General features: G+C 44.9%; 5 protein-coding genes across 5 annotated transcripts in view; 1 reads left to right on the top strand and 4 right to left on the bottom strand.

Annotated features, from left to right (window-relative positions):
* Positions 1-972, bottom strand: part of PHALS_09250 (hypothetical protein F442_07443) — a gene marked incomplete at both ends in the record, with an annotated part of 1,115 nt that extends 143 nt beyond the window's left edge. Inside the window, one exon of the mRNA XM_024724717.1 lies at positions 25-972. Within this exon, the coding sequence (XP_024575565.1) occupies positions 25-972 (948 nt within the window). The remainder of the gene's footprint in view (positions 1-24) is intronic.
* A 10,587-nt stretch (positions 973-11,559) lies between these two features.
* Positions 11,560-13,027, top strand: PHALS_09251 (cleavage stimulation factor 64-kda subunit; the record flags this gene model as incomplete). The annotated part of the gene is made up of 3 exons (XM_024724718.1): positions 11,560-11,611; positions 11,743-11,821; positions 11,902-13,027. The coding sequence occupies 3 exons, from the start codon at positions 11,560-11,562 to the stop codon at positions 13,025-13,027; spliced, it is 1,257 nt and encodes a 418-aa protein (XP_024575566.1).
* Positions 13,028-13,184: 157 nt separating this feature from the next.
* Positions 13,185-14,183, bottom strand: PHALS_09252 (Nucleolar protein-like/EBNA1-binding protein; the record flags this gene model as incomplete). The annotated part of the gene is made up of 1 exon (XM_024724719.1): positions 13,185-14,183. One exon carries the CDS (start codon positions 14,181-14,183, stop codon positions 13,185-13,187), a length of 999 nt encoding a protein of 332 aa, XP_024575567.1.
* A 209-nt stretch (positions 14,184-14,392) lies between these two features.
* PHALS_09253 (eh domain-containing protein 3) lies at positions 14,393-16,105 on the bottom strand (the record flags this gene model as incomplete). Its single annotated transcript, XM_024724720.1, has 2 exons — positions 14,393-15,114; positions 15,175-16,105. 2 exons carry the CDS (start codon positions 16,103-16,105, stop codon positions 14,393-14,395), a joined length of 1,653 nt encoding a protein of 550 aa, XP_024575568.1.
* Positions 16,106-17,884: 1,779 nt separating this feature from the next.
* On the bottom strand, positions 17,885-19,531 carry PHALS_09254 (OTU (ovarian tumor)-like cysteine protease; the record flags this gene model as incomplete). The annotated part of the gene is made up of 1 exon (XM_024724721.1): positions 17,885-19,531. The coding sequence occupies one exon, from the start codon at positions 19,529-19,531 to the stop codon at positions 17,885-17,887; it is 1,647 nt and encodes a 548-aa protein (XP_024575569.1).
* Between the last annotated feature and the right edge of the window lie 7,689 nt (positions 19,532-27,220).

Raw genomic sequence — 27,220 nt, forward strand, 5'->3', positions numbered from 1 at the left:
ATTACTGTGATCGGAAACACCAACCATAAGTGGAGTAAAGAGACCAAGATCAACTTCAGATTCCTGATCCACGTTATAGCTCGAGAACAAACCTGTTGCCCACATTGAATATCGATCTGGTTCACCTTCTACACCAAAAAACATGACATTATGAACTTGACCATCTTCATCAATCATTTCTCGATAAATCGTCGTCTCAAAGTTAAATCCCCAACTTTCACTATATAATGAAAACTTTGTATCTTTTTCTGGGGCGAGAAGAAAACCTTTATACTCCCAATTCACATAATCTTGAGCATGATAAAGAAAGACACGAGGACCAACATTAACAACACCACCAGCTAAAAGAAGATAATTACTTCCTTCTGAAGCATTATAATTAAAATGTGAATCCAAAGATTGCGAATGAAATGGCATTGGATCACGCCAACCAGTCACTTCAAGACCTTCAGGTGGTAATTCAATCAATGGTTCACTACCTTTTTCCCATGTTTTACCACCATCTTCAGTAGTCGCATACATAACATGCTCACCAAAAAGATACTTGAGTCTCCAATTAATCGGAAGAGCAGTCACTCCAGTATAAAAGACAGTGTTTTTATTATCAATTGCATTTGTCATAGCAAAACCCGAAAAGATGCCAAGATGATCCCATTTGTCTTCAAATGGATACAATGCATTTGGAGCATCTTTCCATGTCACTTGATTCTTTGAAACAGCATGACCCCATGTCATATTTCCCCATATTGTAGATCTTGGATTCAATTGATAGAAAATGTGATACAAACCAGTCAATTCATCGTAATATGGTGCACATGGATCATTCATCCATTTTTCACGAGCAAGTAAATGGTAAACTGGTCGAAATTGTTGAAAGAGTGAAGAACCAGGTTTTGCTTCGAGAACATCTTGAGCTTGAATGAGTTGAAAGTGAGAAATGAAGGCAAGAAGTCCAGCAATAATTGAGAACATGTTGATGGTGAAGAAAATTTTGGAATGAATGGGTCGAAAGGAGAACCAATTGATCTCAAACCAAAAGTCAATAAAATGTACGGAGCAACAGATTGTCAGATACTGATCTGCTCGAAAGTCCGCTTGAACTTGCGGACATAAGATTTCATCGTACATATTGATTTTTTATTAGAAATACGGATGGTTTTTTCGCATTGATAAGTTGCTCTATGTCTGCCGGATATTTTTATGCAGCAAACATAAATTTTCAGAGATACCAAACTGCAATGTGGTACGGAACAGAAAAAGAACTTGAAGAGACTAGGGTTGCTTTAAGGAATATTACAGAAATCTATTCTGACCTGCCAGAAATGTCACTTTTAGAAATCTGATTCAACATGCGCCAAACCTGAGTTGTTCATAGATTACTATTACAACTACACAATAGTAACAATAATAATTGATATATACGATGTGCAAATAAATTTCTTCACTTCTTGAACTTTTGTATTAATTAAAATATGCAGATTGGTATAACTTTAAATAGATGATAGTATTGTCCGAAAGCTTTGTAGTTCGGCTGAATACTCGCCTTGACTTGAGTATACTTTCCTGCTCAATAGGGATTGAACCTGATTGTATTGCAGTGTCAGACGAAGCTGTAGCTGAAGATCAAGCGGATGTACTATAGATCTGAATGTTAACCTCTCGGAATTCTTAAGCTTATTGGAGACACTTATGGCGAGCAGCATATTTTACACAACAGAGTCTGTTGCTTTGTTCGTTCAGCCGAATTGTAAGTATTCACGCTGGATTTGGAATTACACGTGGTTGGCTGCCGCACTTACAGCGATGACACGATTCTTTCAGTACTATTCTTAAAAACGCGATGTCTAAAGCTGAGGACCAAAAAATAGTATTTATATTCTCATACCTGCGTGTGCAAAATATATCAAAATAAATTTGAGTCGAAGTATTATTCATCATTTTCAATGAAGACAAATTAAAAAGTTTTTGCTAGTAAAATTTTATTTGTTTGCCCCATTCAGCCTATAAATCCTATCGTACTTCTCACGCTCCTTTCTTCGCGAGTGTCCTCAATGACAGATTTATCTGAGAGCTGACCTTCTCCAGATCCAACCGTACCATCTCTGTGTCTTCACCGTCTTCCAATTCCCTGCGCATATTTTTAAATCTCACCAGAGATCACTCAGGATACCGCGATAGACATTACCATCCTATGGTCCGCAACTCATTGCCGCTTTAACCAATAAGCTCTGCTCGAGATACTTAGCAGTACCATTGCTATCAATTTCGTAAAATCTTATCATCCCACACTGAGGCTTTCACAACTTCGTTCACGCGCCAAAGCGTCTCTACCCCTGCCATAATGGGTTGAATACTTGCCAGAGCTCAAGTAGAACAGCTGTACTCAATAATTCTACGAATCCTCCTTAGTCTAAGAATTCACGTGAAACACACGACGCCTATACCACCTGGAAAGATGAGTGCATCACTAGGAAGATATCGCAGCATACAAACCTGTTATGTCATCGACTTCTTCATTATGCAAATTAAGAAGAGAATTGATTGAGAGTTAGTAAATCTTCTCTCTTGGCTCCTACTCCCTGTGTAGAAAAGCTTTGCCTCAAGGAGCGAATTGTTCGTGTTTATAATCAGCTGAAAATCTGCCACGATTCCGGCGCAAACGCCGATTTCTAGAAAGAATGTACTGCAGAGTAGCATGGTTCACTGTACTTTGTTTAGTGCTCATGACTTTTATGAATGTCATCGACTGTGAAAGAAAAAGTAGCGAGTTCTTTTAATGGTCTGAGCGGGATGCTTTGGAGGTGGCCCGTTATGCCACCGGGAAAATCTAATTCACCATTGACGTCGAATCATTTGGTGGCACAGCTGCTATGCCACATCGATGCTATGCACAAAACTATTTCGTCGATGTATTCGTCCAAAGTCATGCTGAGAACGGAGATTAAATGTAAAGAACCACGCTTATTACTTGCGAGAAAAAGACGAGTGGATCATATATCCACCAAAACAGACTAGTGTGTCGTTGACACCGACAAAATCCCCATTCGAGTTGCATAATGAGGAAGGAGTGCCTTTAGACAGCTCCTTCAGAGATAATGCCATTGTGGATCTGTCCGTTCTTTCAGAACTTTAGACAGTGGCTTGACCTGACCGATTACTCGCGCAAGTACAGTGCAAACAATGCGGAGTGTCACGACCCCTGACCAAAATTGTAGCGATGCTGCAGTAGCTCTTTTGTTTAGAGAAGCTTAGTTAAGGTCGGTGAGCTTCGTTCCATACTTGGAATCAGTACGAGTGTAGCAAATCGCAAGCCACTTACTCCAAGAATAATGACATCCTTAACCCAAGGCTTATTAACTCTTCCTTTTAAAACGTTGACTGTATTTCTCGGTTTTATTTGCGGCAAAGCCGCCTATATCTAAATCTATAGGTGTTCTTATCTATATAGTACACCTAATTAAATGTATAACTACTGGCTGCTCCAGCCTCGTACTGACTTGTTGTGTAAGCGTAGCCTCATCATTGTGTGGTCACGCCATCTTGTGTAACCCGTATCATTGTGTGACCCACATCCTTCATACCAGGGCACATGAAACCCCGTTACACTCTGGACGTCAAAAATACAGACAATTCTATCAAGAGATATTGTTAAACGAATACACTTCCTTAAAGTCTAAGAAGATCGTAGATACATACTGCTATGGGTGACACTTAGTCATACCATGAAGGATAATCTATTATCTTTTGTGTGCATTCTAAGAAGTGTATAAAAAATTACAGGATGGTGTTCCCACATGCATGTGTGACATTTTCTATAAATTCACAAACATTCTGTGTGATACAGAATGCTGGCTCACATCTGGGGATTTGTACTGGTGCGAGACAAACGTGTATCTGTCGTTACCGGGAACTTTTCTGTTATTCAACCTTTTCGAAGTTCAAGCTCCTTACATGCAAGATCTTGTATAAGCGAAGACCGTTACATGAGTGGATCCTGGCCTTCTAATTACGACTTCTAGTCGCCCTTCAGCATCTCCAGTCCTGGCACGAAAAGCTGTGAAGCAGTTGCTTCCGCACTCTTCCAGCCCTGGCACAAATAGCAACAGCTCACCACTGATCGTAACCGTCCCGCCAGAGATACCTTTAGATAAGAAGGATGCTCCATCCTTTCCACAATTTTAACGATATGACTGGGTCAGCACTTCCTCGTGACAGTCGTATAGTGCGAATCAGTGAAGCTCCCCGGCTTAGTGGCGAGCAGATTCTATGCTTGTGAATACAGTGACCGAAGTAGCCGTAGAAATTGTGAGTCTCTCCTCACTACCTTCAGCAGAAGTGCTAATTAAGTTGGCAGTTTGACTCTCAGGGATATATTCAAGAATCTACAAGACGATGAGATCACCATATGATATGGTTGGTGCCAGAGGTGGAGCCGAACTCATCAATCGGGATGAATAAATTTATCATTGGGACACTTACATAGCACTGAGCGAAGGGTTAAACAGATATTGTAAAAAATCCTGCACATCATTTTTATTATATGCTGAAGTGAGTTTACGACGTGGTGCCGAGAGATCTACCACGCGTATCAAAAGGAGTGCGTCATGATTATGATTTGTATCCGGGAACCAAATATTGACCCAAACGGCAATAGCCCTCGCCAAAAACAGTGTGACGTTGTTGTCGCCCTCTTCTGTCCAAATTGTATAGCAGACTTGATGAGAGAGAAAAGTTTCCGACACTCGGCACCGGCTCATTATTAAAAATAGGCTACTAAAAATGGCAAATTACAATGTTCAATAGAACTTGAGCGAATGCAGAGGCTATTGGAGAAGCTGCTGTAGTCAGCTAACTCCATACATTTTTTCCATATGTCGTTTCCCAGCCTAGAAATGTACGATACGTCCATTGACTACGGGCCATCACTTGTAGCAGCTGACTGACGCGCTTGTCTTGGTACGAAGACATTGACCTTGGCTTGCTTGATGCTGACTTCTTTTTGCATCGCACGGTTGACGGCTTCATTCAGCGTCTTGAATCGATGATTGACCTGTGTCAAACAATTTGAAACAGCGTAGACGATGGATGGCTTTGTCAGCTCTTTGCACAAATGCACGCGCAACTAAACAACCCCTAACGACTCCTTTAAAGAAGATCGCTGAGTAGAAAAGGTCAGAAGATCATCACATGGTGCTTGTCAGCATGCTTTGGTCAAGATTCGTGTGTAGTTGCCTAGAGAGTAGCGCTTCGCGATCTATACGGATCATACCTCGCTCGTACGGTACATGACTAGCCAGTCAAGGCGGACGTCGTAGCCGATGCGTTGTCAAATCGCCCGGACTATTTTAAAGTCCAGGAGCGAGCGTATGCACGTGTCATGTCGACAATGTGACAATGCGACGATGTTCAAATGATTAGCGTGCAAGCTATGACTGCAGCACGCAAAGAAATTGTCAAGGGCTACAAGTATGATTATATATGTCAGGTCTTGTTGAGGTACTCCAAGGACCTTTCCGACAAATCACTGCAATGTCTTCCGTCTCGCATAATATTATGTGCTCATTGTTTTGGACTACACAATGAATTGTTGTACTTTTCGATTGAACACGGGGATACAGCAACAGTTGTTGTTTCTAATGACAAAGTTTTATGTCATTATCTGCCAAGACAGTCCTTCGGATGATTATCTAGGACGTGAGAAAACACTTTTAGTTTAGCCTGCGGTTATTGTTGGTCCCACATGCATAAGTAGATCCGCAAGGATGTGAGGACTTGCAAAATTTGCCAGAGAGTGAGACCATCGGGTTCCACTTGAATTCCACTTCGGTCGTTTGTAGAGCTAGAAATCTGTAAATACGGACATCATATTTGGACTCCCGCGTGTTTCTTGGGCGCAATGGCATCCTTGTGATAGTAGACCGATTCCTCATGATGGTCCATCTTGCGCCTGTTTTGAATGAATCTAAGATCCGAAAACAGCTAATGTCTTTGTCGATGTTGTTTTCCTACCACATGGCCTTCCGATTGAGATCGTGTCTGACAGTGACAACCGTTTAACGTGAAAGTATTGGCGTGCACTATCTGGACTTTTGGACAGCAATTTGTCCATGTCAACAGCGGCACACCCTGAAACATACGATCAAACGGAACGTGGAGGATACACTGCGTAGTTACGCTACGACGAGCAAAGTGTGGAGTAATCTTCTCCCTATCGCAGAGTTGGAGGAAACCTCCTTTTATGTCTCGGTAGATCACCGTCATTTTAAGTGAAAACCTGGTTTCTCAAAGGGCGAGGTCTTTGTCCTAAGTGGGGGGGGCGAGCTATGGCTACGGAGATCGACCAACATGCTGTCATAGAGTTGAAATCGGATCGACTCTTTAAGACTTAGAGACGACACGGCAAATCGCGAGGAACAGCACGTTCATGTCTTAGTTGTGTAAAGACAAGACGTTGTGCGGTTTGTCCGAAACACAATGGCAAAAGCCCACGATCTGCAAAAGGAACAAGCAGTCACAAGAGGAAGGAAGTTCGAGAAAGTGTTTAAGGTCATTAAACTTGCACGACTAAGTACGATACATTCTGCCTGATCCATCTTGGAACGCGAAAAGTTTTTACCACGGTTATCCAAGCCGTTCAAAGTGTTAAAACGAAATCGTGATACTTATACCCTAGTCATCCCTACACGCACGCACCTACATCATACAATGTATGTGCGAAGACAAAAAGTGTACCTTCAGAGCGAATCTGTCAATATTATTCCACTTGAGTTAATCGAGCAAATCAATACGTTTCTTCACTTGGACGCGAAGCGCAACCGATTTGTCACCCTGTAAATTCTTCTCGGCGTAGAAGCATTGAAGGATATCAAAGTTTGTTCATTTACTGATTTCTACTTGAAGGCAAATATGGTATACCTTGAGGACATAGTCTGTACCTTCACCAGAGTGCAACAGGTGTTTGTGAGCCAGCTCACGAGACCTCTCGTCCCTCCAAATTCAAACAAATCATCATGAACTTGTTGAACATGTAGTTCAGGGCGAAACTTTAATCCCGAGTATTGGGCGAAATCAATAATATCAGAACGTCGAAAATTGAGTTCTGTTCTGCAACAAGGTTCGAAATGCTCCCGCAGCGATCAGCTAGTATCATTCAACGTATCATTATGCCTCGTATTGCCTGCGATGAGTGCTCTTTTCAAGAGCTGCTCGATCGTTTTCACGCACAAGCCCATCTCCGCTATTAGCCTCGAGTGGAGAGCGCGCTGTGGTTGAGGCGATTGTCGATCAAGGAGATCGATTGACTCGTCAACGCAGAAGGACACAACGAACCATCAGCGACTCTCAAGAGTTCGGCAGCGCGGCTAGCCATTGGACTAGGACACGTCGTAACCTCGTCAGGCCCTAGAGTCTTATGTGCTCGACGTGGTCTGCAGCTAGGATATTCGCTTGTAGTGGTGCCTCTAGAAGCACTACGAGGTTTTCGCTTGGTCGTGTTTGGTAGTCCCGACAGCGCCAACTCGGCGAAACAGGCGCTCCATCTTGTTCTCGTTCTCAAGGTAAATAAACACCCAGCATAGCTGCGATAGACTGGGTCAGATCATCACGATTCTTGATCCGACGCCAGCAAAATATACGTTTCATTTTCTTGTCTTCTTCTCGGTTAAGAAAAAAGGGAAGTCAAAGTGTTCTGGAAGCGTACTGTGTCGCTTAGGCGAAGATAAAGCATCAAAGATGGCTCGTTAACTTGATCGCTCCAGAAAGTGAGCTGCTCCAAAGCATCTGCACAAGTATTAACGTACTTCTAAAGTATTACCAGGGAGCGATGTAATGAGCTTCACTTAGTTATTAAATGACGGTACCTCCTGTGTGCATAGTGAGAATTTATGAAAAGTGATTACAGTATGCTGCTCCCACATGCATATGTCACATTTTTGATCAAGTCACAACTATTTTGGTGATACAGAATGCTGGATCCTACTTGGGATTTGTACTACCGAAGAGACCGATGTGTCTCTGACCGACGGCGGGTCTTTGGGGACGATGTCTTGGAATTTCTTGACGAAAGGGTAGTACGGATCCGAGGGATCCTTTAGGATCGACGATCCAGTTCGTGCGTTCAGCACTCTCTTAGTGTCGTCCGAGACAGCTTCATCTAGAAACGACGACGAGCTGATCTCTTCTTCCGGTCGTATAATGGTCACTTCGGCTAATTCGCCTGCCTTCAAGACACCGCCAAATTCTTCAGAGGACGCCTGGTCCAGCTCAAGAAGCGCGTCCACCGCGGGAATTGCCTCGAGGGTAACGTCGCCGTCTTCCCCCCCGTCATACCGTTGACGAGGGTGTATAGCTATGCGCTATTGTCTACGTTAGACATATCCTGGGTCAGGATCGACGCCCAGCGTCTTGCATCTGGCATACGGCGTCGCCGTTGCCTCTTCTTAGAGGTTGTACGTCACGGCTAGACTAGTGTGAACACGCACTCAGCGTCGTCCAGTGTCAGCCCTACTTCCTACTCTACCGGGGCTGTGATGATATTAACAATGTCTGACGAAGAGATGCTAGCTCCGCTGTCTTCATCCAGTGGATAACGTGCCGCTCCACGCGGCCTCGCCTAAGATACCTCGGGCCTCGCCCGTCCATGCCACTCGTGGCATGCCGCGACTGCTTCGAAACGTGATCAGTGCTCAGTGGATTACGAGCCACCCCACGTGCCTCGCTAGGGCCTCGCCCTCGATGCCTCGGACCTTGGCTAACGATGGCACCCATGGCATGCAGCGACTGCTTCGATACTTGAGCAGCTGCTCAGTGGGCTAGGTGCCACTCCACGTTTAGCTCGCAAGCCATGCTCAGAACTCCTGTCCGGTGCTCACTAACTCAAATACTCTGATCCCCAGCACGATGACCGTCTCGGTCCAGTGCCCGCGCCAATAGCCTTTTTGTTCTTTAGCAGAGGTGGATTAATGACTCACCAAAGAATCGTGCGCGTAGCGCCTAAGGTCTTCGACCTCCAGTCGATTCATGGCTCATGACCTTTCCATCATGACATACCAAGGATGACCTCATATCAAAGTAAGACTAAGCAGTGCTCCACACTATCATAGTCAAGAAAGTTGACACTCGAGATCCACAAGGACCCTCGGTACAGTGACATATGTCCCCTTCACTAAGCGAACAGTGACAGTGTCACTCAAGCTTTCAGCCCCTCAGTATACAGCTGACTTTCTTCCATGGTGGAGCGTCGCCCGACACCCCGGAGTCGATCAGGATTTCCATGGCCTTTCAAAACCTTCACGATTGCGTCCACGACCAGCAAGCCCGGCTTGCATACACGTTTCGTGTTTAAGAGCACGGAGCTCTTCGGAACTGGGCCCTGCTGACCTCTATCTCCTTCAGGCTCGACAGAACTCAATTCTTCCCCAGTAGGCCGCACCGCGTCTACTGGGTGCTGTCCTTTCCCCGTGACAAAGCAGATGGCAGGTAAGAAGCGGGGCGTCGGTTCGATAAACCTTGACTCGCCTTGCGCAGGAGACATCCAGCCCAAAGGTGACGGATGTCTCCACAGACAAACACCATCGGGTGTTCAAACGCTGCTCGGCAGCTCGGAGCTCTACCTCCTCGTCCTCAGCATAGCTGAGATCCATCGGCTCTGGCCCGATCGACGAGCTGATAGAGTGTGCATCCCAACCAAGTCGCGCCTACATAAAGCTTAACCTCGCATTCAATGCCACGTTCACTTCTTCTTCAAAAGAAGAGGGCGCACGCAGAAGACTTCCATTTTGGCAGTGCCAGTGCGGAGGCCCTCAAAAATGACGGTCACTTTTACCGCCTCATGAAGATGATCGGCTGCCATACCGGCAATGATAGTACGCAATTCTTGGACAAAGTCCATCAATTTCTTCTTGCCCTGTCGGGTGATAAGTAAACGCGATCGCACGCGTTAAGCCTGATTTGGCGGCAAAAACACTTTTAAAAACTGCAGCTTCAGCTCCGTCCCGGAGAAAAACACCTCTTCGACCGAAGTGCCGCACGTCAGTGCCAATTTCGCGCTCAACCCCCGAGCTTGAAGATAACTAGCGCCACGCGCTGTAGCTCGGTCTGGAGCATGGCAAACGCTATGGCCGTCTCGATCCCCCTCACTCAGAGCAGGAGATTCTTTCCATCCTTGCCTTCGAAGAGCTTAACATTGACCATGAGCGGCTTGGGTCCGAGGGTCAACCGTAGTCGGCGGTGGCGTCATGGACGCGGTTGCCGCTGACATATTCCACTGTATGTGCTCTACCAGAGCATTTTCATAGCTTGAGATCGCCTCCGGGCGCGCACAAATCGCTTCACATGGATGTGAAGCGAGGTGTTGCACACCCTCAGGACCAAGAAGAGACATCAGCCTCTTAAGCCCGTCCTACATGCCCTGAGAAAAATGAGACAACTGCTCTATCCTCACAGAGCCTTTAAAGCCCGTCCTGCATGCCCTGGGAAAAATGGGACAACTGCTCCATCCTCACAGAGGGTCAGTCGAACGACTAACAAGTGCAGTGAGGTTGCCGTACCGCTTTCGCTTAGAGAAGGCTTAGTTAATGTCGGCGACCTTTATTCTATACTCAGAACCCAGTATGAGTTCAGCGGACCGCAATACGCTTACTCCAAGAGTAACAACAACCTTAACTCAAGGCTTCCGTTTGTATCATTAACTGTACTTCTGGGTTTCTCTGCGGCAAAGCCACCTATATATAAATGTATAGGTTTTACTATTTATATAGTAAAATTCAATCAGATGCATAACTACAGGCTGTTCCGGTCACGTACTAATTTCATATATACGTGTAACCACATCATTCTGCGTGATCTCGTTACAGTCGCTATCTGTATCTTCTGCTGGATGATTAAGGGAGTGACATGCTTGCATGTTGGGCGAACAGCAGAGCGGCGGGTCACTAGGCCTGTAATCAGTATCTGGCAAAGTGGATGAATACTTTTCTTTCGAGAGCTTGTGGAACTCTGAGGTTTCACTTTGGCAAGTTTGCTCAGACGCTCTTGATGCTTACGATACGACACACTTTTGGCTTTCATCGCTCTGGAAGAATAGGTAAGGTCATCCAGAGCAAGCGCGTTGCATCTTGTGCTCAACTTTTTCCAAGATCAATAATTGGTCGATAGGACTCGAAGAGATTAAAATGACTGTTGACAGCAAGTCTTGTACTTCGCAAAGTCAAGCATCACTCGACTTCCAAACTTGCGTCTCCTTCACTGTAGCTGGATCCAAAGCTGCAAGTTGGATGAAACGGCGTGTCTCTTACCTATCGTGAAAATTTAGCGCGAGACTCGTCGGCACTTTCGTATACATTCAGTACTTTAGGAACAAACCCCATGGAATGTACGGATCTATCCGACCGCTGCTAAAGTAGATGTAGAGTGTTTTCTTGAGGTATAACAATCTGAAGAATTAGATTGCGCTTGTTTTGCGTCTTAAAGAACGAACAGTGTATATCATCAACGTGAATTAAAAAAACTATTTGTTAAACTATGTGCACTTTTAGAATTTTTAAAAAATAAGTTCACTCCATGAATAACAACAAGGCGCGTGCGAGTTCCGCAAAGGAGCGTAGCGTATTCGGTTTGTCATTTATCTTTGAGCCTAATCTGCACCAGAATCCCCCACTAACATTGACTCTCCTTATTTTACCTTTGTTACCATCATCTTGTTCATTATCACTATGAATTCGATGCTAATATCAAACTTATCAGTCGGTAACATTCCCTATGATGTGACGGAAGAAATGCTTAAGGAAATCTTCTCTGAAGCTGGATCAGTCATTAACTTTCGGTGCGTCAGAATCTTCGAGCGCGTAGAAAATGAAGAGGACTCTTACGCGTTTTGTGTCGATTTGGGTCATGTCATCGTAGCCTCGTGACAGACCGAGAGACTGGCAAGCCAAAAGGATACGGATTCTGTGAGTACGCGGATGGAGCCACAGCACTAAGTGCTATGCGCAACTTGAATGGATACGATATCAACGGGCGAAACCTTCGTGTGGACTTTGCAGACGGTGGTGACAAATCCAGCACCGTAGACCGGAAGCGGCAGGAGAACACTAACAATACCAATCGTGCTGGAACTAATAATGGCAATTTTCGAAGTAGTGGAGCTGACGGTGGACAGCCAACGCTCGTGACAGGAGAAATGGCAATAAATGCTATGGAATCGGCTATTGCACGGTTAGGACCAGTTAAGCTCTACGACATGTTGGTGCAGTTGAAGGAACATGCACGACAGAAACCGGAAGTGACGAAAAGTATTTTAATGGCAAATCCAGCGCTTACTCACGCCATCGTACAGAGTTTTAAGTCTCTGCAGATTCCTATTCCGTCGTCTACCGAGGCACAACCAGTGCTATTGGCTCCGCCTCCTCTTATGATGCATCATCCTACACCGGCACCTGGAAGAATGATGCCGCCGCCACCGCGTCCAATGATGAGTACGCCTATGGGATCAGGACCTGGAATTTTGGGTATAGCACCACCTGGTGTTCAGCCAGCTATGATGACTTCACATCCTGCGCCAGCTAAGCCTGGTGGAACACGGTGGAGTGCACGACCGGGACAATTAGTCACTCAAGGTGCAAGTGGCGCTATGAATAATAGACAAGGTGTAGGAGTCCCCTCTTCTAGTCCTATGCACGCTCAATCCCAGCTAGGGTTGATGCCTGCACCTTCGGGTCCACCCCAGTCTAGTGGATCCTCCACACTAAACTCAGCCTTCGCGAATCGTGACCCACGAAGAGTAGGACGAGATCCGCGTTTGACAAAGAGACCACATCCAGGTGAGCAACAAGGACTGATGCCAACACCTGCACCTGGAGAAAATAACCCCACGAAGCGAGCTAAGTCAAATGATGCAGTACCACCTGGACAATTTGATGCTATTACAGAACTTGCCCGTGACATGACCCCACAAAAGCTTGATATGCTGCCGCCGAATGAACGACAAATGTTGCTGGCTTTTATGCAGCAAAACAATATTTCGTTTTGATTGTGAAGAAGAAGGGAGATTCAAGTATTGATATTGTCAGCAATAATAGTGAAAGCTCATTTCATGAAGTAAAAAGCTCTATCATCTATATAATAAGTGTAGTCGAACCGACTCTGTCACTACGAATGCCTAGTCGAGAGGTTGCCAACTATTACATTCACCGCCGACTCTTGTTGCGTTTGTTAGCACGCTGAGCTTTGCCTGGGCGCTGTCCGCCCTTGGCCGTTGCTTGACTTTTCATCTTTGCTTTACGAGCACCTGGAAACGCTGACAAATTGTTGGTACTTTCTTTCGTGTTACTCTTGGCATGACGCTTCTTGCCACCAAAGCCAAACTTTGCATTTTTGGCCTCACGTGCTCTATTTACGCGTGGCTTCTTGCTGCCATTATTACGGTCACCACTGGGATGCTTTCGCTTGCCACTGACAATCATATCCAACTCAGTGTCTGGATCGTCTTTATTTCCACCCCGCTCGTCGTTTCCTTTGCGTTTCTTCCATTGTTTCACAGCTTCAAGTGTATCCTTCTTCTGTTTATTTCGCTCCTTAATCTTCTCAGCTTGAATCTCCTTCGCTACCTTCCGATGTGCCTGTGACTTCTTCCGCTCTTCTACAGCTGTAATTTTCTTCTGCTCGTAAATTAATTTATCTTTAATCTTTGCCATGTGCGTGTCGCTCTTAAGCATCTCAGCAAAGTAGTCGTCAGGCCGCTTATACGCCACCCCTTCCTTCAAAAGCCGTTCCTTGGCCAACCGTACACTAGACACCGTGTTGTTATAAAAAGCTACTTCACGCTTTAAATCGTCGTGAACGCTCTCGAGCTCTAGTGGGACAGCACAAGTTTCTAGTGTCTCCACCCACGGCAGTGGTTTAGCATCCCAGTCCTTAACCAACGCTAAAAGAGCCTCGTTGTTGTAAATCTTATTGCTCTCATGGTTTGAGCTGTCAGCTTCAGCCTGTGCCTCGGCTACCAGACGGCGCTCAATTTTAGCCTCATCATCTTCGTCCTCACTCTCCTCCGTCTTACGGTCGTTTACCACGGAGCTAAAGGAACTTAATGCTGGTGTTTCAAGAATTTCTTCTTCAGCAGCATCTTCAGCACGCACCAGTGTGCTCACATTGCTACTTTTACGCGCTCTGTTGCTGTTCTTGACCATATTATCTATCCACACGGAGAAATGGGTAGCAATGGGTGGTCTATGACTGCTACGTCAGTATTTAGAATCTAGATTTAGTGACGTATTATAATAAACTAAAACCTTCTTAAAACGATATAATTAATAAAAGCTTAAAAATAGTAATCATGAGATCGTCGATCATACAAAATTTACGTTATCTGATTGCCATATTTCAAACTCAAATATTATTAAACATGTGCAGGTCGGCGAAGTGCGCTAGCTTGAAGAGGTGATCCAAATTGCGGCAGGTCTTTATCATTTGGTGGCACAAGTGATTCCGGAAGCTCTGATGGTACTACTTCACCCTGTTTAGCTAGTTTGCATAGATGCATGGCCACAGCAAATTGATCGGCATCCAGACTTCCTGTCTTTGACTGATCAGCGAGATCCCAAATGCTTCGTAGTGTTTCTTGTGAAACTATTGCCGAGGCCTGTTGCTGCAGCGGTGCCATGCAACATACACCAGAGGCTCGTCCATTAGCATTTAATGACAGCGTAGCAAAAATAGCGTCATATTCTGCCTTGCGCCCCTGAAATACCTCTTCCCACTCTTTTCTTCCGACAGCCACTATGGTCGCAAATGGATTATTACTCAATGTGTTTGCACCAGGAACATTCTCCACACCAGCAACACCGACGCGAGAATGCTTAGGCAATGATGCCATCAAAGCAGGAATATCTTTTGTCAGCATATCGTCAATATCCTGTAGCTCACGTGTTTTCAAAGAAGGGAATTTCGTAAATTTGCGGTCCGCACATTGACGTACAAACATGTCAATTGGTGGGAAATCTCCTGGTGGTAAGTGGTATTTACGCTGCACTTCACGGAAATTCTCAGCCATATTATCGAGCAATTCGCGCTGTTTCTTCTCCATTCCAAAAACTGCTGGCATTTTATCGCGTAGGTGGCCTAAAATACAGGCATGAACCTTAACAAGTCGTGCCCGCTTGACCAATTCATTAACCTTACGAACAGCAGCATGCTGTGGCAAAGCTCGCAATTCATCTAGCAAGTCACGCTCTTCAGCATCAAAAAGAGCTTCTGGAGTGCTACCGCTACCATCGTCACCATGTTTTTGACGTGGTTGAGCCCAAAATGAGCCAAGATACACACGCATAACCTCTGGGGTTTTAAGCACCTTACCCAAAGACCACATCAAAGCGCCATAAACGCGAAGTAGACGTTGCTGGTCGACTTGATCGGCCTTGTTTAACACACAGCGCACCTTATCACTATGGCCTTGCAATACTTCAATTACACGCTGAAATTCATCTGAAATATCAAGTTTATGCGCATCAAAGAGCAAGAGAATGAGATCGGATCGCTCAGCAAACCAACGCGCTACTTGCGTAAAGTCATAACCACGAGAAATACGTTGCTTTTCACCGCTTAAAATTCCAGGTGTGTCCACAATTGTTAATTGTTCGAGCAAGGGAGCAGGAAGCTGTGCAACTTCAAATTTATTAAGAAAAGCGGTGCCAAACATGGATAACCCACCAAATGGCAGATCTGGTGACACACAAGCTGCATTACCAGGGATCGTACGTTCCTCATCTTCGTGCATTACAGCGACAAAGCGATCTGTTGTGGGTTCTGGTCCAACTCGTTGGCCAGGAAAGGGTCTGCCGAGAAGATACTCAATAAATGAAGTCTTGCCAACAGAGTACTGTCCAATCATGAGAACTTGTGGCTTTGCTTCAAAGTCAGCGTCACTCAGTAGCGGTGAGTGGAAGTCTCCGAAGTCATAGCGCTTTTCTAGTGACTTGAGTTTTGTTGAGTAGAGTTTTTTGAGTCCATCAATAACTTCACGACTCTTAGTTGCAATCTCAGCTCCTTCGCCACCAGCATGAAGCTCTGCACCATTACTGGAGACAGAACTAGTACGTTGAAGTCGAGACATAGCAATAATTTATTAGCTTCACAATTGTGTTGGTAATGAAGTGTCTTTTCACAGCTTGTGACTACTCGTGCTAAAAGTATAACTGACAAGAAAGGTAGTAAGCAAAGACTGTAAGATAGTTATACTGACTGTGTGGGTTTTGCTCATTTGATGCACTCCTTGCCAGCTTTAAATGCTGACACCACGCCCTTGACATTTTGTATCAATCTTCATGCAAAAGCCAACGGCGTGGCGTATTGCAGAGCGCTTAAGTTTGTCGTGTGTATGAATTCATTCTTCCTCTTCATCGTCTCGCCATTCTTCTCTGGCTGCATTTTTACTTTTGGTTACTCGAACACCATTCTTAGCTTGTTCTATAGATTGATCAGCTGATCGACTAGGAGCCTGGTGTGGCTAGAAGAACTGATGACGGTGGTGATGCCAACTGTTAAGCGCTGGTAATAGAGTTTGAGCTGGCAATTTGATAAATCCGTCAAAGCCGGCGAAGAAGATGCAGCTTTTGGCATGGATCTGACGGTAGTGTCAAGGTGCCATGTTCCAGAGAAAGTGGTGAGACTCTAGTGTCGTCCGTAGTCAGCGTTTGAAGTTGATATTGAACTTGCGCTTACCCATTTGCCATTGTCGAAGAAATTTTGCTTGTTCGATCACTTGCATTATTCTGTAGTAAAGCCGTCATGTAAGCTTTGAAGGCCTACTATTATCCAAACGTGCTTGCGCTCGTTATGCCGTGATCAAGTATTGCTGCTTATCCAATTCCAGAACTGCGCGGGCTGAGTCATTGTAGATCAAATGTACGGAGGTCTTGATTTCGTTGAGTTTGCGTCACATCTCAGTGTCTAATTCGTGGAATCGAGTATTGTAATCGATTTATTCGCGGTCGGCAGCATCCAAAAGTGGATTCATTTCTCAAGCAAGCGCGTCGCGAGCTTGAATTACATGAGCAAAGACTACAATTCGTCGAGCAGCATCATTTTCGACCAAGAAGTAGAAACCGACCTCATTTTTACGGACCCGAGCGAGCTCAAGTCGATTTTTGCCATACAAAGTCTCCCTGATGCAGCAGCTGCCGCTGCATAAGCTTTGCTAGGCATACCAGTATCAGTCTCAGCTACACATTCACGTGCAAACATTGGCTGTAGTGTAAAGTCAAAATACGAGCTCTGGAGTCTTTAATTTCAATGTTTGATCCATTTTTTCCACATCATGCTCTGTCTGGACAAGCTTTCGTGTAAACAAAGTCAGTGTGGATATAAGCTCCTGAACTCGACTGTCCGAAAAGCTCTCGCACCGATCGGAGAGATTTCTTTTGAGTAACTGATTAAGCTTTTGTAATCTCTCGATGGTCTCGGGAGGTCCTTGCCTGAAAAACGAAGGGAGTGAAGCTTATATCGAAGAGCTTGAATCTGCTTAATTACTTGGCTCCGTTTCTGAATGACAAACGATGTTTTTTTCCGTCAATTTTGCACCCTGAACTATCAGTAGAAATTGAATTTCTATCTCTGTCAAGTTGGTGCTCAACCAACGTAAATCCAGCGATAATTTCTAGAGTTGTAGTCGTGCCATGAAGTCTACTACAGTGTTGTCACGATTAATCTCAGAGTGGTTATCCTTTTCGCTCATTGCAATATTCCTTCGCGAAACGTTTCGAGGTAGTGCACATTTACAATTATATTTTATTACCGAAAATGGATTATCTGCTAGGTCTCTTCATTCGAGCACTTTAGTAGCACCCTATATTTTCGTATTCATCAGTATTTCTTATGAACCTGGAATTCAGTGCTAACACGCAGCGGGTACAGGGCGTCCTTGACGAAACACCTTCTTACTCGACTTTTTGATTACCACGTGCGCTGTGGGGATGGTTGGCTTAGCTGCCTTGATATGATTTATTATCGACACCTCAGACTCAGGCTCGACCGATGCAACGACCGGCTCGACCACTGCATCCACCGGCTTAATATAGGGCTCAGTTGTGACTTCAGTAGCGCTGACACTTAAACTCACTGACACCTCTTGGCGCAATGTAAGCGCAGCCACACTGGAACGGCGACGTTTGCCACCATTAAATACCGCACGGCGCGGTCGACGGATAGTATTGGGTGATACAGTATCGTGTCTCCTCGAGATTATCCCTGCTTTGTTCTCTTTTGCCGCTATAGCTGTAAAATTCTCCGGCGTCGCAGTCAATTTCTTTGATGAAGCGAGTTTAGATGAGGACTGATCAGGTTCGAAAAGTACCACTAACGGAGTTTTCACTTCTACAGTGGATTTAAGAGATTCTGGCTGAAATAGCACCACACCAGGGCTTTTCTGCAGTATACGTGGAGCTGAGCGGGACGATGATAAAGCAATCTTTTGTTTTGCTGCTTTTATCGGTGCTTGACTCTTTGCTTGAGCTGATGGAGTAGGCAATGGCGTTGGCTCAACTGCTACAAGTGAAGATGGTGGTTCTGGAGCCGGAGGCTTGGTATTTTGTGGAGGTGGTGGACGTGACTTTGGTTTGATAAGAATTTCTGATTGCTGTGATTTTAAGCTGCTGCTACTGCTGTTGGGAGCGTCTGGTACAGGTTTGCGACCGTACGCCCCTTTAAGTCGACCACGCTGTACTGCAGCAATGTCAGGTGGTCGCCCTTTCACCGAATTTCGTTGAGTCATGTCCAGATTACGATTGCTAGAGATCAAGCCGTGATTCGACGGACATTCATTCAAAGACGCACGAGCTTCAAGCGAAGCTCGAGACGGCATAACAATTCTTTTACATAGACACGTTTCAGAGCATCCATGTAATTGTTCGTGTGAACTCTCTTTCTTACGAAGACTACTGTAGTGGTCATGTCTGAGTAATAAATTGACTGTCTGGCCCTTCCCTTCTCGTCCTTCCGCAGATTCATCACAGTCAAATTGAAGGCGCATGACGGGACCAGTATGTACAATAATTTTGATACCCAATAATTTAGATGCTGCAATAAGTTCTAGATGACCACCTGATGCTCCTGCTTCACGGAGTCGTGCACAATACTTGACGACTCCCTCTTTTGTCACAAACGGCTCGAAAAAGGCACGTTTGAGGTCAATAAAGTCAACTAGACGACGACGTAGTTCCAAGTGACGACGTTCATGACCATAAAGCTGATTGCTTAGTGCTCTAAAGAGACAATTACCGTCTTTGCGTATTGGTACCACCTCCCAGCCAAGACGGTGATATTGGCGTATATATTGATCATCGCTCACCCACTTTGCGTCTTGAAACGTGACGCTACTGTCAACAACGAACGAATTGTCGTATGTAACCCGTGGCACATACGTTTCAATCCCATCAAGGTTGCTTTGAGCACGCTGTGCAGTAAAGCGCTTCTTGCTGCAACGTAGTCGAATTGTTCCGCGATTTCGGTGGCGCGCATGCTGTCGGAGCCATGAAAGAGACATGGTGGTACTTGCTGCCTTTTGTATAGTGTTTGTAGAGCGCATTGCTGAACGCATGTCGGGTGTAAATGAGCGTGACAGTCGAGAAATGATTTCTAGCGAGAAGGGACTGAAGTGGTCAGGTATTACTTTTAAAGAAAGACTCGGCGCCGGTGGACCTTGCATGCAGAAAGAAAAACCTGTCCTTAATTGTTGACGCTTGTTACAAAGGCTTTCAACGAGGATTTGCTTTACTTTGTTGGCATTACACACGAAGATTTGACCAAGGCACAAGAAAGCCATGTTCGTATGTATTACTAGCACAATCTTACAAACCAGTTTCGACCGTTGTGTATAATCGAGTCCCGCTACAACGAAAATCCAGGACCTTGCACAATCATGTTCAATGAGAAGGATTTTAACATAAGCTTTCTATGGGTATGTTTGTGTAGCCATTGCGCTGAAAATCGTAACGAAGCAGAGCTGAGCTAGCAGATCGAGTATCCAGTTCTAAATATTCTACAATAAAGACTTGTTGGTGGAAAGCTTGAATCAACTATGCAGAGGTGATTAAAAGTCATCAGCAAGCAAAGGTTGTCACATAGGCGATGTAGCGACATTACTTCATGTACTATCCGGACAGTCTTCATGCACTCATTCAAAATGTACTTTAAGCTAATATTCACAGTTTTGCCTCTATAAGGGAAAGAACTCGACTCGTTACTACTCAGACTAGGCCGTCCAGCGAGAGTGGCGCTTCTGAAATTCTTCTCGGACTTGGTACCATGATCCTGAAGAGATTGTATCATGAGCTCTTTGTGAGAGTCGTACTAGCAAAATTTAAGAAAAAATGTCGCGAGTAGAAGGGTAGGGTCAATTCAACATTGTTTACCAACATATGTGAGAAGAATAGAAACTTCACGTGAAACATCATACATTTCCCAATATTAAAAACAACGAAATTTAATCATTCGTCCCTCAGCTAGTGATTTTCACACTGAGGCATTGATCCATGTTGTAGCCTAGCTACACCCTTACCTCCTATAGCTTGCAGCTTATAATGGAGAAAAAAGAAAGAAGAAGTCTTTTACATGATCGAGACATCGTGAGCTTTAATAAATGGGCATATAGCTGAGTGAGAGATACCCTTACTATAATGTCGAAAATTAGGTGAGTTATCATTATGCTTAGAATTTGACTTTAAAACAAATGAAAACACGAAAATATCATTCTTTGATGGTGGGTTTCTCTAACTAGGGTAAGTTGCAGCGCGATCTACCAAGATAAACCCTAACACTGCCCGAGTTAGAAGCAAGGTATCGATCCCTGTACCTCTCGCATGCTAAGCGAGCGCTCTACCATTCCACTAACAAGAGCCACGGCAGCCCCGCTGCAGGCATCGTGCACCCGCGGATCGCAAGATCGTTTGCGGGAACGTCGAATCTCAGCAGGGCGCCCTTCACTTACTGGGAACGAACTGGCTCCAATTGCATCACGTAGAAGTTATGATCGAAACGGTCCCGCCTTGAAATGAGAGACGTTTTTTAAGAAAGTGGGCCTTACAGCAAGGTTCGTTGGCTGCCAAGATCAGTCTTCCAGGCTTTCTAAAGTCGCAAGATATGCTGATGTATATTGGGGCATCGTACAATCACGTTCGATGCTTGGTAGAAAATAGTAGACAGTTATGGGGAGGCGTTATCTAAACACAAATACGATATCGATGCATCTTACAATAACGGCAAGTGCCGAAGGTTCTTTTGGATCTCCTTGTGAAAGTATCGATTTTTGATAGCATGGAACGTCGTCGCGCTCTAAGTATGATTTTGGAACTTGATTGCATCCCAGCATCGAAATGGATTGAACGCCATGAGCCATACATCGACTAAAAGTTGCAAACTTAAGCTACTACGCAGTTCCATCATGGTAATGAACCCAACTTTTAAGAAAGCAGAGTCATTTATGGCGCGATTACGAGGCGGCAATAGCTTTGGTGAATGACATGTTAGTGTAAAATTGATCAGCAACGATATTGCTGAGTGCTAAAGGAACGAAGAAGCGGTAGTGAGCCGCATCATAAGATGGAGCAGACAACACAGATTGCATATTGCAGTGTCCGGGTATGTTCCTGCTGCGAAGGAAATTAGTGACGGTATAACGTGATTCCCAAAATTTAACTTTTGCTAAGATGTTTGATGCGTGTGTAAGATTATAACTTCTGTGCTAGAATCGTTAATACAAGGTACAGCTTGCGGCTTCGAGCACAAAAGCTGGTGAAGACGAGTAAGGGCAATTATGTTTAGCGGTCTCACGTACCAGAGTGGGGGTGTAATAGTGACTTTGTGTCGCATTCAATTGCTAGATCAGGAGATTGTAAGTCGCAAGTATTAGGGGTAAAAAAACGATGGTCCATCTTTTCTACGTCATGACTGCAATTTTAAGTCGGCACGGGCGTGTGGAGCAATGAAGTTTGTAGCGAGAACGGTAATTCAATCAGGAGAGGAGTGACTGGTTATTCTAGTAATTCCAAGTCTTTCCGTTTTACCGCTGACAAAAGCTCATATCGATCCTGAAGTGTTTTGTCTAAGCTCACCATGCACGATACTCTCGGTACCGTATAATAAGCTGGGCTGACCACCCGTCGTGTTTGAGTTCTATATTGTTGACAATGAGTGCGAGTGGGGCCACTATCCTCAAGGATCCTACAAATATTTGAGCCTTTGTCTTTGGCACCGACGAGATCCCCTTTATGTGCTTTTTCATGAGAAAACATGAAAATTATTATAGTTTAATCAGCTCCTCCGTCCCAGAGGTACAAGTAGAAGTGGCTTGGGCTGGCTATAGACTTGCTCAGATGTTGTGCAAACTATGCAGACATGACATGGCTTCTGACCAACAAATTTAAAAGAATGTCACATTGTCCAGAGGATACGCAGATAGGCGGTAACTGAGCCTTCCAGAAAACATTGAATCCGGTCATTCCGCATTCGGATCGGCTAATACATGTCGTATGTGACGCTTCATACTTTACCATAGGTTGTGCTCTACTCCAAACAGATGACATTGGGCCGAGAGCGCTATCGCGTTAAGGCCTCGCCAGTTTAAAGCATAGAGATACTTCTCGTTCATGACATGGAACTGCTCGCGATAAAGTATGCTCTAGTCAAGGTCCAGATTTACCTGCTTGGCTTTGAGCAATCTGTAACCCAAACAAATCATGCGTTACTGTCCAAAACGAAATCGATGTCACCTCTTTCACATAGAATGGCAACATGGCCATTCCTTTTTCCAGGTAAACGTTTGAGAAAAGCATTAAATCGGTCGGCATTATGTGGTAGCAGTTGCACTTTGCGTCGCATGTCACGATGGTGACGTCTCGGATTGATGGAGCGATACTCAAACAGCACAGGCCAGATACTGCACACGTTTTGCTGCTGGAAGCTTCGCGAAGCATTTTTTCGGAAACCCCATAATTGAAGCGATTGATTGCGTGCTTACACCGTTTTTCGTATTCCAAGTATTGCAGCATTTACGCACTGACCCACTTGACACTCAACGAAAGATGGTACCTCATAACGAGGAGCGAATACAGAAAATCATAGGGGGCACACAGCCCCCTCAAGGTGACCAACTTGGAAGCGAAAAATATTCATGACTCGGTGAGAGCTGTGTAATGGTGTTGCAACATGTTGGCGCACATGCAAAACTGTCAACACGTTAGATTCGCGCTGCATCCGTCAGCGCCCTTGACATCCTGTCGGTTTCTTGCAGAATGCTGGCAGCTCATGTTTTACCTTCATTTGTCCGCTAGTACCAGTATTATGGGCTGTGGGGGGCTTCTGAGCAATATGGCTTATCTGTATTCGGTGAGAAATGCAATGAAGCCGTTTCTCGAAAAATAATTTTGGCCAACATGGCTTGCCGGTAGTCATTGGTTTGGGTCGATGTCTACGCTTTACAGCAAAATTTATCAAATTTATCTAAAGTACCAAGAATTGGATTAGGATTGTCCACCGCTGACAATCCAAACGATGATGATCAGACAGAAGGCGGTATTCGCGTTTTGATGAGTATCTATCGAAGCAATTGCGTGAATAGACCGCGATGCTAGAGTGAAATGCACTCGCTCATTGTATTCTTATGACATGGCTCCCGGCATTTGTGAGGTAGAGATTTTTGACTTGCTGAAACCAGCTCGACTGCATTTCGCTGCGAAATAGCAAGCTTCACATCGACGAGCTTGAGCGCGATACGCCGATCGAGTAGCTGCAAGGCTTAAAACGAGGATGCACAATAGCAATTCAATGCTACAGGCAGATGGAATTCGCATGAATATAGTGGGATGATTCGCTGGAAGCGCTTCACCTACTCAAACATGCTGTGTCGCGATATAATTGCGACGCCACTTAATTAAACCGTTTGACGGTCTTAGTCAAAATGAGATTGGACTACACGCGTTATATCCAAAAAAGAAAGCCAACATTACTTGCGTTCCACACTAGTTTGTTAAAGTCACACTACGTTCAACTCATACGATCTCATCAGATGTGAGGGATCTGTTGAAGATGAAGTCGCGCCATAATTATCCGGTACTAGCACAGTTATAATCTGAATCGCATGGACTGTCTGGGTCAATTCGTAAGATACTGTCAAATAGTGTATCTGATACGCAACTCATATTGGTGCCGAGACTCTCGACAAGAGTCGCCGTATCATCATATCCGAGAGAGCTGATGTTAGCCAGTCGCGCCAGGGTCGTCCTTAACCAGAACTGCACGATTGCAAGGACAGATATTGTTCTCAGAAACTCGTTAAACTCAAAAAATCGGTGTGAATAAGGGTCGTACGGCAGGCGCTATAAAATTCGAGAAATCGGATTGGACTTTCTGCGCAGTGGATGTCTGTTGAGAGATAATTTCTGCGCAGTGCTCTACTGGACAAAGTAAGTGTAAGCCTCAGTATAGAATATATTCTGGAGAAGGAGGGTGAAATGGACCCTAAACCCTGTGCTGGCGCACGTACACATTACAATTCTAGGCAAATCTCAGAGGTTTCAAATTGTTGGTTAGGCGAGTACGATTATACTTCGTTAGGGATAGATCCGTGGGACGCGTCAGCTGTTACCCTCTCGTCATGCAATACATATAACTCTATGTTACGCTAAATTAGAGTCGTTTGACTTACCTCTGTATACTTATGACTTTCATGACTTTCAACATTAACGAGCAGGACGAAGCACAATTTTTTTACAAGGTCTCTCGGTTTAGCTTCTGGGTGAAGTTTACAAGCCCATCTTTTGTGCGTATGTCAACGTAGGCTCTTTGAGCTAAATATCCTTTGTGCAAGGCCTGCGACAGCTCCATTGCACAGGGTCGGTGTCGGTTCACTTTCTACCAATAGATCCGCTTCGTGGCAATGGCGCCAACCAGTTAAAACTCTCTGGCAGTCACCTAGCTCCAAGTGATGATTTATCTCATATTCGTGAGGGACACACGCAATGATGAATGCAAAATACACCGCTCGTTATGAGTTTCTTCCTCACAAATGAGGGAATATCCACTCTCACACCAAACACGCTTCGCGCTTCGCACAGCCGGACGCGTCGATAACATAACACTGTTTAATTGATCGGACCATTGTCATCTGCGCAATGTTTGGTGTCGGGAAACAAGTGAACATTATTGCGCTTATAATAGGGGTGTAACATCCGTGGTAGGTCTCTCGTCACTACGTCGTAAAAACTCATTAACGTAGGATTAAAAGATTAGTGAAACACTTGAGGATAGCCGTTCTGCCCCTGAAACCTAGCGAATTGTAGATGTCTATAATATTGAAACCTTTAATGATGGATGATAGGCTTAGATCCCTTCTAAGTACACCGTCTTGCAATTCCTCGCATACTACTACTAGGTATATAAATCCAGTCCAATGTTTGCTTATGCCGGGGGTAGTAAAAAGAGTTTTAAATTCCCTAGGACGGCCTCGTTTTTAACAGATATTAGTAACAAACGTTTTCGCCATTACCAAGGTTGGCGCGCCACACGGTGCTGACTCAGCGGTCCCGTCACATCGTAAAAACAATAGACCATCCTCACTTGCTTCAGCGTTGGCCTTTTTACTTGCGACTTACTGTCATCCGCCCTGACACACGATACCGCGGCACATAGCCACCTCACTCTTACCCCTTAAGCTCTAGCACGAAGACATTTGCTTACATTCGCAACAAGGAAAAGGTAACACAATATACTATCGCTCCATTCCTAACATACTCTTCGGACACCGCGATAAACGATCGGTGTTGTCTGCCTCATTCTATTCCCGTGTCTTACCCGGGCGAAGGCAGCCTGCTGGAACTCGGTGTTTCCCGCAAAATCTCGTCGAATGATTCTGCGTGGAATATCGACCCTTCGCATCCCTTACTAGGAAAGAAGGGCACGCAGGACGCAGATGTTTGCCGTTATTGCTCGAAGCTAATATGTCTTTCCCTCTATCACCGTTGATGCGCTTGTTGGAATTCCACCTTCATACACCAATCAGAATTCTCGACACGAGGAGAATTTTTGCATTAAGTGTAACTCTAAACGCATACTCAAACGAAGTTGGGTGGGTGTGGGAGGTTGCAATCCATGTCACATCGTATCGAAAACATATATGGAAATAGTATGTGTTTTCGCCTCCGGAAGAGGTTTGATCCTATTATGGCCATGATAATTTGCATTTCTTGCGCGTAGTCAGCTAGATTTTGCCAATGCACAAGAATTTAGGTCGCACATTGTATGCTTGGTAAGGTGATGCGAACACCAGCGACATATGTCACTCCAACACTTTTACGTCGGGATAGCCTCGTCGGCCAGGTACTACCTATTATTTCCCATTCTAGCGTGCGGTCTAGTAGCTTGAGACCGCTAGCTTACCCTGCTTTTGCTCCGTCTGGACTATGGCCGAATTCAAGGACAATTTAGCTTCGCTTTCCCAGAGCTGGAGTTTAACACGTTCCTGTCCTCAATGGACTAGATGCTTGATATTTGGGAGCTTACGGTGTGAGCCGGTTGCATTTTCACCCTCTACAAAATTGATCGATCTTGAAGCAAGTTCACAACCACAATCACTGCTGATGAAAGCTTCAGGACGAGCAATTACCGCCTCTGACCCTTGGGCCGCCAAACCGCCTTAATTCTGCAAATTAAACGACAGAAATGAGTCTGATAAGCGTGTCTAGCTGTCCTAACGGAGCAACCCGTGTTCCATCTTTGCTCAAATACAGTGGATTCAGATCCGATCGTCAAACTAATAACAAATGCTTTAAGTGCAACGGCGTTGTAGTGCAATTCGCACATTTAAAACTTTGATTTATTGAGATCGCGTAGCAAACAAAACGATAAGTTTGTACGCCCCACCTGAGAGCAAATATGAGAGCTTCTTGAGAAAATTTCGGCTTAGTTCCGTGCTGTATTCTCTCAGCGTGGCATACGTAGTTGGCTCAAATTGTAATAGATTTATCTTTTTTCTACGTTTAATGATAATTTTTGTATGACGTGGGGCTAACAGTCCGCATGTGCACGGCGGTCTCCGTTTGCGGGAACCCTTCGATTTTGATAAATACTATGTACTCCTGAGCTTTGCGCGTAAGCAAAGTATGTACGTCCATCAAAATATGGTACGCTCATCGGTGCAGCCTTGCTTAAAGTCGAAGGACCCATTCCCGCGATGATTGGA

Source organism: Plasmopara halstedii (genome assembly GCF_900000015.1).
Source record: "Plasmopara halstedii genome assembly, contig: Scaffold_410, whole genome shotgun sequence".
Lineage (NCBI taxonomy): Eukaryota > Oomycota > Peronosporomycetes > Peronosporales > Peronosporaceae > Plasmopara > Plasmopara halstedii.